The 14682-nt window shown below is 41.6% G+C and overlaps 1 protein-coding gene across 1 annotated transcript; it reads left to right on the forward strand.

The window, feature by feature from the left end:
* The first annotated feature begins 3060 nt into the window (after window positions 1–3060).
* ing2 (inhibitor of growth family, member 2) lies at window positions 3061–6643 on the forward strand. The gene is made up of 2 exons (XM_010787504.1): window positions 3061–3364; window positions 5262–6643. Exons 1-2 carry the CDS (start codon window positions 3220–3222, stop codon window positions 5960–5962), a joined length of 846 nt encoding a protein of 281 aa, XP_010785806.1. The 5' UTR covers window positions 3061–3219; the 3' UTR covers window positions 5963–6643.
* Window positions 6644–14682: the final 8039 nt, after the last annotated feature.

Consider the following 14682-nt stretch of genomic DNA (forward strand, 5'->3'; position numbering starts at 1 on the left):
CATCAAATAAATATTGTGGGCAGGTGAACAACTGCAAATAGTGACCTTCTAAAAAGGGCCTTACGCTACCCACCGTACTCTCTTGCTACGCTCTGTGTACTACTCTAAGTATATTTTGCGATGCCAATACCCTTCTGTACTGTCTACGTAATGTGCATGTAGGACTTTTACTATGTACAGGAGTTTTTACTATGAGTATTGCTATTTATCAAGTAAAAATACCTCTCAACCACTGAGTATCCACCGACAGGCTAAGCGGCTGAGTGTTATCATCTGCTACGTCTGGCTCACGTAGTATCCGAGCGCCGTTAATGTTCGAAGCGAGAGTTGCAGTACTTTAAATAGTTTGTAATGGTAGCGCTAGTGGAACTCGACATAACTGTGAAGTAGTTTTATTGTAGCAGTATTTGTATGGCCGTAGTAGACTATTAGTTAAAGTAACAAGTTATAAGTTCAGTACTTAATATAAGCTGTATCGGTATTAACATGGAGAATATTTATATGACATATACAGTGTAAATATTCTGTTCAGTACGAAATCTGCTGTAAAGTTTTTTAGATAGCAATTATGTGTGTTATCTACCTACTCAAATACTTTAAAGTACTGCATTTAATAACTCCTTATATAAAGGCCATTGTTACAGGCCTGGAGCGCAGTCCAAGTGGAAATAATGCACATACTTGGCAGTACAGGCAGCCTACATACGCTGTGTAATCGTAGCAAAGACCTATGAATTCAGGCTTAAATTGCTTATATACAGTGACCACGAGGACATGTTCCTGCATACTGTTGATGGCACAAAAGAGGAATGAGACGTTTCCGCAAATACCTATGGCACTTCACCTTCACCTGAAATCGTGCTGAGAGACGAAGTGCGTTGAATGTGCCATAGACGAGAGCTGTTTGATTCTCGCAGTCCGTGTTATAGCTGCAATTCTCCTCAGCAGATCACAGAAACAACTTCACACGGGACCACACCCATCTAATTCTCACTGGGGTAGGGATTTATGGGTTCGCTTGATGCATCCCATAAACCCTCTGTCTAGACCGTTGTAGAATGGATTCCTTGGTCTGTTACTTAGATGAGAACTACGGAGGTGCCACTCCCCAGCGCCCCTCTGCGGAGCCACTATTCACCCAACGCGCTCGCCTGTGCGTCTATGCAGTGCTTAGCCCGCTCTTCCTGTTTCGGAATCGTCTTCTTTCTTTTCAGCCCCCGTTTTGTCTCGACACCGCCAGAGCCCGACTGGTACTGCTACGGCTGCGTCATGACGTCACCGTTTACGTTGCTGATTTTCTCCCCAACGGCGTCGGATCGATGATCGTATTGCTTTTAATCATACAAAGCCAGATTAAATTAAATAACTACTTCTCAACCCTTATACTTTTCTCCAGAGTGCCGTGGTTCATTGTTTACTAATGTGTTTCAGCGGCATTTACCGACCGCTGCAGTGCTGCCCGCTGTTTGGCATCACAACGCTGTTATGAAAGTTTCTCTGGTATAAAATGGGTGATGTTAGCATAGCAACCGAAGCTAAAATGACTATCTTGACTACTTGTTGCTATCCTATTACATAAGCTGTTTTCTACAGGCACATTTTACCGGCGTATTTTTCATTATGATTCTACTTGTAATGTTGGACATGACAACCTGTGCAGCCCATGTATTGATTCCATCCGATAGCTGCTATAATACAAAACAAAACGTCTGCCTGCTCTCCACAATGGTCAATAACAGCGAACAGATGGTCAAAGTAAGGTACAAATAAACAGAATCAAACTAAGCCTGTTAGTGTTGCCTGACTTTATAAAGTGTGTTTTTTTTAATATGTCTGTGGTTGCATTCTAGTCACTTTGCTCAGCGCTACTGCTTGTTTCATTTCCCTTTCTTTTGCCGTACTCGCCATAAACTGTTATTGCTCAGGTTGATCCTGCCCCTGCCTCCGACGTAAGCGTGACGTATGCGGTTCTAGTTTCTAAACCGTTCTAGACCAGGGATGGGCAAATGGCTGCCCGGGGGCCGCATGTAGTGAAACATGTGGCGAAACAAGTTTAATATTCTAAAAACCAAGACTTTGTTTATTTGAAATCAGATGAAAACAAACTGTCATGGACCCTGCCATGTTATCTATGATTACTATACACTTTTCATTCATAATTTCAGCGGGAGGGAGGGGGAGCAGCGCTGAGGAACAGCAGAGTGTGGGTTAACAGGTGTCTGTGTTGACATTCCCCTATTGTGGAATAAGGGGAATGCAGAGACTGGCTACAAGTGTTTTAGGTTCAAGTTAGACAACTAATGTCTGGGTTAGTGTTCATGACTTAATGTTTATGTTATCTTAATGGTTAATCTCAATGCACACACATTTTCTGTGCTTTCCAATAGTTTAAAATAGTTTTATTCCACTGTTAAATAACCTGTTCAATACAAACATGCCACTTGTAAAAATTAAATAACATTTCTGTGAACTGATATTTGTTTAGTGAGCTTATTATAGGATGTTCCCTGAAAGATTGTAAAATGTCAATGAAGAGACCTTTAAGACATTTAGGAGGCAGGTAGTAACTACGAAAGGTACCATACTGTTGAATTATAGTAAGTGTAGATTGAAGGTTTTTCTGGAGCGTAACCAATAAACAGAATATCTCAGCCTCTGCTGCTTTCAATTCACTCCTCTAATTTTTTAGAATCCCTCAATGCTATGAGAATGTAATATTAAATCGATAATTGAATACGTATTCAAACATATAGAGGGTTTATTGTTGTTATAGTTTGTGTTTAAAAGGAACATATACATGTAAAAAGTGAAGTAACACAGGTTTATATTTTAGATTCTGACTGGATATAAAACACATGATGACAATAAATACTAGTGGGAATAGTCAACGTCTGAACCGTGGTTTAAAACTAAGGCAGCTCTCTGTTTTCAATTTCCCCATTGGCCTAATTTCCCGGGAAAATCTTATGACAATGAGTTCTCTCTGCGCCAATCCCGATGCTGCATCCACACTTGGGCCCGCCTTCGATGAGGATAAATGAGAGGAAACTGTACAATACCGTAAAAGGAAAATACTCCCGCATGCGCAGTGGCTCTAGTTTGGTTTGAAGTGAACTGCTGCCTGGGACTGCCCTACAAGCTGCAAAGTCGCCAAGCATTTGATTTTAACAGTATATTCTTCACAATTCCTCCCTAGTGCCTCTATGCATCGTCGAGACGATGTTGGGCCATCATTATCCAAATGCCGACAAGTCGCAACAACTGGTCAACTATGTGGAGGATTATCTGGAATGTGTGGAGTCCCTGCCTTTGGAAATACAAAGAAATATTTCTCTGCTCCGGGAAATTGATGCAAAGTATCAAGGTATTGTGATTATATGTTTCTATCCATCATCAAATGTTCGTGTATACATTTGGTCAACATTAACTGCAGTCCGAGAGCTTGTGTTGAAATGGTGGAGCAGGCGTGAGCCGAATGTTCCCTTTTTGCAAAAATCGAGTACCCCTTGTTCGTGTCTGTCGATACTGCGAAACACAGTAATATGCCCAGTGGAAATAAGGATAACACATTGACGAGCCAATTGTAAATTAAAACGAGTCAGCAAGCCGTCAGTTAGCATATCCCGGATACTCTTCGTGTTGTTTTGTGTGACACCAAACTCAATGATAAAATTGTTAAATTTGATATTTTCTCCTCTCAGTAAAGATGTACATGCAATTCGACTTAGTACGAGATCTGTATTGAATAATTGGGGTCCAATAGCAAATTCGGCAATAATATAATCCAAAAACTAGCACTGTGAAGTAATAAAATCTCAACTTTTTCAGTAGGTATACACTGCCGCCCACCACGGTGTTTCCGCGGATGATTATTATGTGAAAGCAGGCTAAACAATTAATAAACCCGGTCATTTAGGAATGAAACGCTGCTTGGTATGTTTAATGTGCGCCGAAGCCCAGAGTGGAGATGAGCGGAAGATAATAAACTGTGTTCATTCAGGTGTGAACCCCTGCTCCATGGTGAGCATACACTGCCGTTTTTTAAATGTACCAACAACCATTGGATGCTGTTTGTTGACGCGGCGGCAAAACATGCAGACTTGTACCGCTAATTTCCTCGACATTATCGACGGATAGTAACAAACACCGATAGGAACATCGAGGCATTACGTTTGGATTGTTTTTTTAGTGAGTGTACATATTCTCAGAGCTCGTAGTGTTTCCACTGTGCTCCGTTTGTCGAGTGAGAGTCTCACAGCCGGAGAGCTTCTCTTCTAGGCAACCCCTCTAAACATCGGACTGCGTCACTTCCTGTAGGAAAAAGTCTTCCTCAATGTAACATTTAAAAAGTCCTATAATTTGTCCAGTTGCTACCATAAATCCAAATAGCCATGTCTTCCCCTCCACATAGTCTCTCAACTCTAATATACTCTATACAGTGGCCTCACCTTTTTGTCAACAATCGTGTTATCATGACTTGCCTCTTTATTTGTTCTTCATGCTTCCAGAATATGTCCTCCTTTTCATGAGACTAATCAAATAATATGTTGAATATTTCTCCAACATGAAATGTGTATTATTAATATTGCTGTGTCCAAATCTCAGTCTGATACTATCCTGTTAGTTCCCCTTATCTTTACCTCTTTCTTTTTTGTTCTGCAGACACTGTAGCATCTGTTTGTGGATCCTTTCATCCATCAGAAAGAATCTGTAAATAGTCAATATATCCCTCCTCCTCTAGGGTCAGCTGCTTCATATGTGCAACTTAATTTCACCTCAACAAAAGTGTGCATTGTATGCAGAAAACATGCAGCGCGATTTAAAGAAATAAACTCAAATGGCTGATATAGGCCTACTTGTTATAAAGCGGGACATTTTACAATAGGGAAGGGGAAAGAAACGAGTCAATGCTCTGGTCGGCTAAATGGAGATACTGTATCTTAATGACCCAGTCAATATCTTTGACATTTCATTATTGAAATATTTAATCAGAGTACACTGATATATCTGTGTTAAGCTCATTTGGCCGATATCCTCAGATAACCAAGATTGTTTTTTAGAGCTATACAAACATCTAATTACTCTACTTTTACACCCTCATTGTCATCCACACATTTTTATTGTCAACGTTTACTATGACAAGTCAGTTTTCAGTAATTGTGACCAGAAGCTTCAAGTTTCCAAACTAAAATGCGTTCAGTATCTCCTCTCTGTATTCTGTCATTAATCATGAAACTCTTTGTCTTTATGCCCTTCTCTAGAGGTCCTCAGGGAGGTGGATGAAGTGTTTGAGAAGTACAAACGTGAGCAGGATGGCGCTCAGAGGAAGCGGCTGCAGGTCCAGCTGCAGCGAGCGCTCATCAGCAGCCAGGAGCTGGGCGACGAGAAGATCCATGTGGTGACCCAGATGACTGAGCTGGTGGAGAACCGCTCCCGCCAGATGGACTCCCACTCCCTCTGCCTGCAGGAGCCCAGTGACGCGGAGCGGCTCCCCACAGAGCGCCGTACCAGCATACAAGAGCTGCCGGCCCCTGAACGCACCTCGGCACGCCGCCCTCGACGCCAGCGCAACAGCGAGAGCCGGGACTCCAGCCACCCGTCAGCCAACGGCTCTCTAGTGGACGACCAGGTGGAGGAGCTGTCCATCCCCCCGCCCCGAGAGAAGAAGTCCAAGTCTGCCAAGAAGAAAAAGCGCAAGTCCAAACAGGAGCGAGACGCGTCCCCGGTGGACTTCGCCATCGACCCTAACGAGCCCACCTACTGCCTCTGTGAGCAGGTGTCATACGGGGAGATGATCGGCTGCGACAACGACCAGTGCCCCATCGAGTGGTTCCACTTCTCCTGCGTGGGCCTGACCTACAAGCCCAAGGGCAAGTGGTACTGCCCCAAGTGCAGAGGGGACAATGAAAAGACCATGGACAAAAGCCTAGACAAAAACAGAAAAGACCGGAGGTCCAGGTAGTGACCCCCCCCCCGCCCATTCCTCTGGAAGATGTGTTAAGCCTGAGGACTATCAGCCGTAATTGATAACCATACTCGTGAAGTGAAGTAAGAGCACAATCCAACACCACTAGTAGCAGCGCTTATTAATCAAGGACACGTTGTGATGAGCTGGTGCTGATTGGTCCGCTGGCTCTGACTGTACTGCAGTCTGTAGACAACCTGAAGCTGCCATCTTCCTCACCTGTGGTTTTGTGAGACTTTGACTCCCAAGAAAGAAATGAAAGCATGTTTTGGTTCACTATCACATTTCATTGTGGACGAGGTCCTCATTAAAAATAAGGTGTGCCTGCTAATGATCATCATTTATGGCCAAACAAACTATTATTTTTTTATTTTAATTTCCCTATTTGCAAGCAATTATTTGAAATCAGTGTCTGTCTCTATACAATAATCACCGGTAGAGGATAACTTACACATGTTATATGTTTACAAGAGATTGATATTTAAGTGAGGAGATGATTGTTGATGGGACACTGGAATAGGACGTCATATTGTTTTCACTGGTTCACTATTACTATTGTGTAAATGTCTTTTTATATTAATTAAAACAAAGTATAGTCATGCTGTTACTATTCAGTTTTCTTCTGTCCTTCATCATGAAGCACAGCCGGACATGTTGACATGCTGGCATGAGAGTGGAAATGTTATCAGGTTAATGTTTAGTCTCCACTACATGTATTTAATCCCTTTAAGTTACTTTACAGATGTGGATGAGTGATGTGAAATATAATCAAGTGTTAAATCAGACTTTAGTTCCACCTGGAGTAAATCCACAAGCTACCCTGCAGTATACAAAGTCATTCAAACTAGCTGCACCTTTACCAGCTTTGAGAACACTTTCATGATCAATCATTATAAAACATATCATACTATATTATTCTGAAATGGACCAATCTGCACAATGACTACTTTTACTGTCGCTACTTTCACTATATTTTGATGAGAATGCTTTTCTACTTTTACTTCAGTATTGAATGCAGGACTTTGACTTGTAACAGAGTATTCCCACACTCTGGTACTTTTACTTTTGCTTAAAGTAGACCTATCATGCTATATTTGAATAATATAGTGTAGGCATATTTCTACTTTTTATTTTTCAAAATACCAAACAGATCATGCATTTGAGCCATTCCTCATTTCGCTCAATTTAAGACTGTCTTTGCATGGGCTGATTCTGTGAGAACAGCACCATCTACAGGCCTGGCATATGTACTACAGCGTCTCCAGCGCTTTCGAACGGCAATGTCCGTGGTTGTCTCCTCCGGATTGGTGGAGTTGGCCCAATAGCCGTAGCACTACTTCTGTGACGTCATAGAAGTGTTCAAATCTGGATCAGTCTGTATCAGATCCATTGCAGCCCCTTTTTAAGAGATTTGGGTATGTAGGAAAATAGAGAGGGTTATGTTTTCTGACACTTGGTGGGTTCCCTGGAACACCGGGGACACATATTCATGTATAAAAGATGTACAAAAGTGCATTTTGCATAATAGGTCACCTTTAAGTATAACATCTCAGTTCTTCAGTCAACTCTTCTAGTTCTTCTAGTCTCATTGCATAATGTTGAAGAACTCTAACCAGATGTATTATACCATAGGGTCCTTAAACATATGACATGTTTCAGTGTTATGTAAATATTTGTACTCTGATTCAGAGGCTAAAAATGTTCAAACTGTCTGTGAACCAAGGGGACTTTTTGGTGGACACTTCAAAAAGTCAAGAGTTGTCCCGCTTTTTGTCTCAGCACTGAACACTCACTGCATCTTTGTGAGGGGGCTTTGGAATTTTGGCTTAAAGCATATTCATTTGTCAAATACAAATGGCAATTTTTTGATATTCGCCAACTATATCACATAATTAATCGATATCAAATTCTTAAACATTTTTTATAGCAGCACAATTCCAAAACATCTTTATCTCACCCTGTCCCTATTGTTTAGCTAGCCGTCAGGATGGCAATTTGAACTGAGAATGGATGAAATGCACATTTTACCAGTGGTGGAAGAAGTACTCAGATTGTATACCGTAGTAAGAGCAGCAGTACTCTGTTGCAAGTTAAAGTCCAAAATATTGGCATCACAATATCTTTCAGTGGCAAAAGTAAAATAATTCTTTATGATGAATTGCCAATTTCAGAATCATATATATATTTAATTACTGGATCATGATAATTGATATAATCACGTGTTCATCAAACCTGGAATGGTGGAGCTAATCTATATTACTTTGCTGCTCTGGGATATTTTAACCTATCATTTGATGTCATACATCATTTTTATTTTGTAGTTGATTTATATTGTGTATTAGCTAATAATATGAATCTGTAAAGTAACTCCAGCGGAAAAAGCTAGTGGAGTAAAATGTACACCATTGGCTTCTAAAATGTAGTGGAGTAGAAGTATAAAGTAGAATACAATGAAAATACTGCAGTTTACCAAAGAGATTACTCACTTATTATTATATGTATAGTTACTAATTTCAACAGTATTAGTACCAATCAGAATATAGACTGAATGGAAAAAGGATAAGCCTTCTGGTAAACTTCTTTGCTCAGCTACAAAATGTCACATGCTAGATCAGATGGGAAGTGGTCATACTTGAAGGTGATCACATGACTCACATGCTGTTACAACCATTCCTTTGTTACAACAATCCCAGGTCCCGTATCTAAAGCTCCTGCTAATATATTGACGGTGCCTGGATATCAATGTTGTAGATGAGATAGAACTTTGCAGGTCAGGTGACATCCACTGGCCCAAAAATACCTTTGTATCGTTATGAAGAAAGAACTGTGAAATGCAGAATGTTCATGCGTCCCCCTCCTCTTCCTCGCTGCTGCTGGACTCTCCGAACAGGTCTTCATCATGAGAGACAGCTGATCTGACAGTCCTGGATGTGACCCTGACGCTGAGGAGGGCCGGGCTGTGGCTGAGGCCCAGCAGGATGCTAGTCTGGTGTCCAGGAATGAGCCTGATACAGCGGCCGGTGCATCCAGAGAGAGCACCAACAGGACGCTGCCGGCCTGCAGGTCCCACAGACTCAGCTGTATTTTTATAGTGACTAGCTCTGGGGCTAAAAAATGAATCCAGCGGTGAAGTACCTTAACTCCATTGGCCACTTAAGGCTGGATGCAAAAACCCCTAATGCTAAAATGATTGACTGTATACATGTTTCAAATACAAAAATTAAAAGCTAACGTTAAATATTTTCAGCTAATCCCTGTTCCTAACAACTGTACAGGGGTTTAAAGAGTCCTCTCCTGCTGATGTTCTGGGGCCGTATTCACAAAGGATTTTAGGGCTAAAAGTAGCTCCTAACTGGCGAATTTAGGAGAAACTCCTAAGCATAATGGGCGTGTCAGTCTTAAATTTAGGACTCCTAATTTTATTCACTAAGAGCAATTCACAAAGTATTTTAGGCCTAAGAGTAGCACCTAAGTCTTGGAGAGCTTAAAAGTCCTCGAGAGGACTCCTAACTCAGTAAGACCTATTCACAAAGAATCTGAAAATGACTGAGAGACGAAATGTTTTGGAGACAATGGAAGACTGTGAATTGATCAAGAGATATAGGCTAAATCGTGAGGGTATCAAACTTGTTGTGGAATTAGTGCGGGATGCAATAACATCCCCGACTAACAGGAATAACCCGATTAATCCCGGAAATAAAATGTTTGGCAACACTACGATATTTAGCAACAGGGAAAATGCAACTTTGCAATGCCGACGATTTAGGAATATCGCAACCATCAGTCAGCTGTGCCATAAACCAAACCATCAACGCGCTCTCTAGACCACATATCATCCAACAGTTTATCCGGTTTCCTTTGGACAATCAAGAACTACACAGGATCAAAGCCAACTTCATGGCAATGCAGGTATGCCCGGTGTGGTCGGTGCTATTGACGGGACGCACATAAAAATAATTGCGCCATCAAAAGACGAGGACGTGTTCGTCAATAGAAAGAAAGTACATTCCATCAACACGCAGATTGTTTTCATTCATCATGATAGGGGGACTTGAACGGCGGTATGGGCTGTTATTGAAAGTGTTTAAGTGCTGGAAATATGCTCATTGGATAATAGTTTGCAGGGTGCTTTTAATTGCCTCCTCGATTTAATGCAATTTACGTATTTTTATTGTTTGCTCTCTCTCTTTAACGTGCATATACAACGTCATTATCGTGGTCTGCACAAACTTATCATCATGCGTGTATTCTGCTAACTGCACTCTCCATAACTATTTGATAGGAATACATTTCTAGTCTAGGCTATTTCCTTGTTTTTCGGTGATTTAGTGGGCTCGTTTGTGGGATGTTGCGGATGAGTTTCACCGAGACCGCCTACTCTGAACAACCAATCACCGTACTGACCGCTTCTAAACTCATGCACGAGAATCGACGTCATCCATAGCAACGGCGCGTCACTCTTAGTTCACTCTTAGTGATTTATCCTTAGTATGAGTAGGTCTCAGCGGCTTTGTGAATAACTTTTAAGAAAAAACTCCTACGTAAAATGTTTTAGCGCGAGTTAGGAGCACTCCTAGCGGTAAGATAAAATCCTTTGTGAATACGGCCCCAGGTGTATATCAGTATGTAGTGTCTCTACTTTAAAGAGGCCATATCCTGATGTTCAGGTGTATATCAGTATGTAGTGTCTCTACTTTAAAGAGTCCTCTCCTGCTGATGTTCAGGTGTATATTAGTATGTAGTGTCTCTAAGTGTCTCCATGCTTTAGAACATGTTCTAAAGCTCTTTATTTTTCTCATACTGCCTGTGCTGCTCTTTTCACCCTCCGTCTGAAACCAGAGCCCAGTCTGCTCTGATTGGTTAGCTGGTAATCTGTAATCTGTTGTGATTGGACATTACATTGCAAAAGTAATGTCCAAATGTTTAGAGCTGTCGTAATAACATTATAAAAGAATAATAGGGTCCCTTTACCAATTTCTAATCAGATCAGAAGTGTAGATAAATGTTGGCCAGAGCTCTCTTAATAAGAATAGGAGAGAAATTAATACTTTCTTTGTAACTATTATTGTAATCCTTTTAGCTCTAAAGAGTCAGTTAACACAAATGGTCATACATTTAGAAGTCACTTGAGCTCTTACCATTCATCTTTGTTTTCAAATGTTGGTGAATCAACCTTTTAATTACAAAAATACTTTATATATCAGTGTCTTTTAATCCAACTCATATCCACCTCACACTGTGTCACGGTTTGTGAAACAAGCAGGACCCAAATGCAGATATCAACTGAAACTTCCTTTATTTCAAGGCTATGATATATATAGACAATGGCAAAACAGAACACTCACCGCAGAACTAGTCAGGGAACAAGACGAACCGACCAAGACAGACAGACAACCCAGAACTTAAATACACACAAGACTCAATCACACAACAAGACACAGGTGAGGAGGGAGGAGAAAACACAGGGGCCCAGGTGAACATAATCAGACAATTAGACACACCAGGGAAAACTAATGAAAAGAGGAAAAACACAGGGAAAATGACCAGACAATAACCCAAAAGAAAACATGACATGGAAAACAGCAAAAACACCCAAACCTACAAAACTATAAACGTGACATAACATGAGAATCGTGACACACTGCACTGATTTCACTTGCTTGAAAGTGAGAAAACATGCTGTAATATGACACCTTAATGTGAAAGAGCCTTGAGGAAACAGTTAGTTTTTAGCACTATAGTGTGAAAACAAACACACAAATCAGTCACATGACTGGAGACCTTATAAATACTTCATTATTTTTATCTATAGGAGCTTTTATTATCAGCCCATCTGAAAGCAGGATGGCTCTAGATCCTCCCTCTGTCACACAAAGCTTCCTGGAGACACCAATTGTCAGGTTTCCATAGCCAGAGATGCTCCTGCAGTTTCCCTGGAAGGGGTCCCACACCTTCAGTCTGTCAGAGCAATGGGGAAAACGGCAATGATGAAGAAGGTGGAAGTATTTTCACATCTTCACATTCAAAGCTGAGTTCAGAAATCTCTATTTGATTGTTTATGCCAGCAAAAAGCTAATGCAGCCCAATGCTAGCACGATTAGCATCATGATCATGTCAGACAACAGTGTTTATTTTGAAGACTGACGGCAGGGCTCGATGAACCTAAAACCCTCCCTTTATTGTTTAGCCATAGGTTGATAACTTTATAATATATTGCTCATATGCACTATATTACCAACTAAAGTGTTAAATTAATTAAAATAACTAAAGAAAAACACATCCCCAAGATTTTAAATGTAAGAATAACCTCCATTATTTTGGTAAATCATAAGCCGCACAAGTCATCTAATGAACACAGCTTAGTATGTGTATGGCTATAAGGATCTAAAGAGAACCTGCTTGTCTTGCTGTTAACAGTGAAAACTTGTACAATTCTGACCGTTTGAAGTTAGTTGACCGTGTTCGATGTTTAATCTCAACTGTTCAGCAGCATTGCAGGGAATAACAGGCCTATGTCCTCATTGGGACCAAATCCACCCAAACCAAACCTGACACTTTCTCCACTTCAGTCTCACCCTCCCCTCTGGTTAAGAGTCTGGGTGTCATTCTCGACAGCACACAAAACTCACATCAGTGATGTCATTCGGTCTGCTTATTTTGATGTTCGTAACATCCCCCGCCTCTGCCCCCCCCTCACGGCGAACAGCACCTCCATCCTTGTTCACACCCTGGTCACTCCACACATCCACTATTGCCAATCTCTTCTCTGTTGTCTCCCTCTCAAGTCCATCCACAAACTTCAATTGGTCCAGAACTCTGCTGCCCGCATCATCACCAGAACCCTGACACCTCACCTTTAAGGCTATCCACAGCCTCCCTCCTCCGCACCGCTCCGACTTCCTGCACATCAACACACCCACCCGCACCCGTCTTCTAATATTGACTCTCTCCATTTTCAAATCACATCTCAAAACGTATCTCTTCACACTGGCATATCTGCCATGATCACTACTCATCACACATCTTCTGTTTTTATTGATTATACTGTCTTGTTTTTCTGCTGGTGTTTTGTGTTTGCTTTGTGTTTTTGTGTCTTGTGTGGCGGCCTTGAAAGCCTTGAAACGCGCCTATGTAAATAAAATGCAATATTATGATTATTATTATGTCACTTCTGAAAGATTAACACATGTACCTGCTGCTTCCTGCGGCCCCAAAGACAACTCTGTCTGCGTTGTCTGTTAAGGCCCAGATACACCGGCCAGTCACCTGAGAAGTCGCGTCGCCGGACTCTCCTGCGTATTTGCCGACTTCGCGCACTGGAACACACCGCAAATCCGAGCCGAGCACGTATGAACTGCGCGTATGCGTGAGTGGCAATAACTCTCCTTACCAGCAGGCGGCGGTAGTGTGTATTCATCATTCAAAAGAGGCAACAACCGGAACAACCGGAAGACAGAGAAGAAGAACAGACTCCGTGATATAAACAAACAACAAATAGCGTTTTTCTTTCCATTTTCACTCTCGTCCATTGAAAACCTGAACGAACAGGAGCTCTATAAACCGATGAGGTGAAATAGCCGTCCGTGTGTGTTCCATCTTCCATTTTAAATCATTTGTTTACCTCCCTCACTTCCGTTAACGCTTCTCATGCACTGATTCGCTAGCTGAACAGCCAATCAGTGTTATCCCTCTGTCCGACTTCCGGTGGTGTTCCCGACGCCGATTCAACATGTTGAATCGGCAAGAAAAGGCCCATTTACTGCCGATTTCGGGCCGGTGTATCTGGGCCTTTATAGCTACGCAGCAAACTCCAGCCTCATTCCTTAGTCTGTTCATCACCTAAAATCATCTGTACAAAGCATAACCTTTGGTCAATATGAGATCAAATCATCCAGAAGATAAAACAGAAACCTTAAAGGCCCTGACACACCAAGCAGTCACCAGAGGACTCGCCGACACCGACGCCGGCTGTTGCGTCGCCGTGTTCTCCTGCGTTTTGGCCATGTGTCGCACGGGAACACACCGCAAAGACTACAGTGCATGAGTGGCAATAACTCTCCTTACCAGCAGGCGGCGGTAGTGTGTATTCGTCATTCAAAAGAGGCAACAACCGGAAGACAGAGAAGAAGAACAGACTGCTTGATATAAACAAACAACAGATAGCGTGTGCGTTCCATTTTCACTCTCGTCCATCGAAAACATGTTTTGTGCGGCACTGGAGCTAGATTTGGGTTCTGCCCGCTCTGTATTAATGTCATGTGGATTTTCCTGTCATGTTGACAGGTTATCATCATGTAGGTGTTGATAAAAGCTTATTCTAATCTTGTGTTGTGTGTATGAAGGTACGAAATAAAGTTTTGCATTGCCTATCGTGCTATTTGTGTTTATTCTTTTAACCACACAGCGATAAGAAACAATAACAATGTGCCTACATAACTGTCAGTTGCAGCCCTAGCATTTGTATTGGTTATAGTAACAGCTACAACATTAAAATACTTCTAGGCAGATTGAGGAGGATAATGGGAGAATGAACAGAGGGGCAGAAACATCCATCTGAATAATTATAACTTTATTTGTATAGCACCTTTCATACAGGGGATTGCAGTTCAAAGTGCTTTACATCAGTAAGAAATAAGATATAAAATCAGTGTAAAACAAGCAGCAAGAGCAAAGCATGAAGTGGGATAAAACAATGCAGACACAGTATATATATATAT

The sequence above is a fragment of the Notothenia coriiceps genome, unplaced genomic scaffold, assembly GCF_000735185.1.
Source record: "Notothenia coriiceps isolate Sejong01 unplaced genomic scaffold, NC01 NC01_scaffold00030490, whole genome shotgun sequence".
Taxonomy (NCBI): Eukaryota; Metazoa; Chordata; class Actinopteri; order Perciformes; family Nototheniidae; genus Notothenia; species Notothenia coriiceps.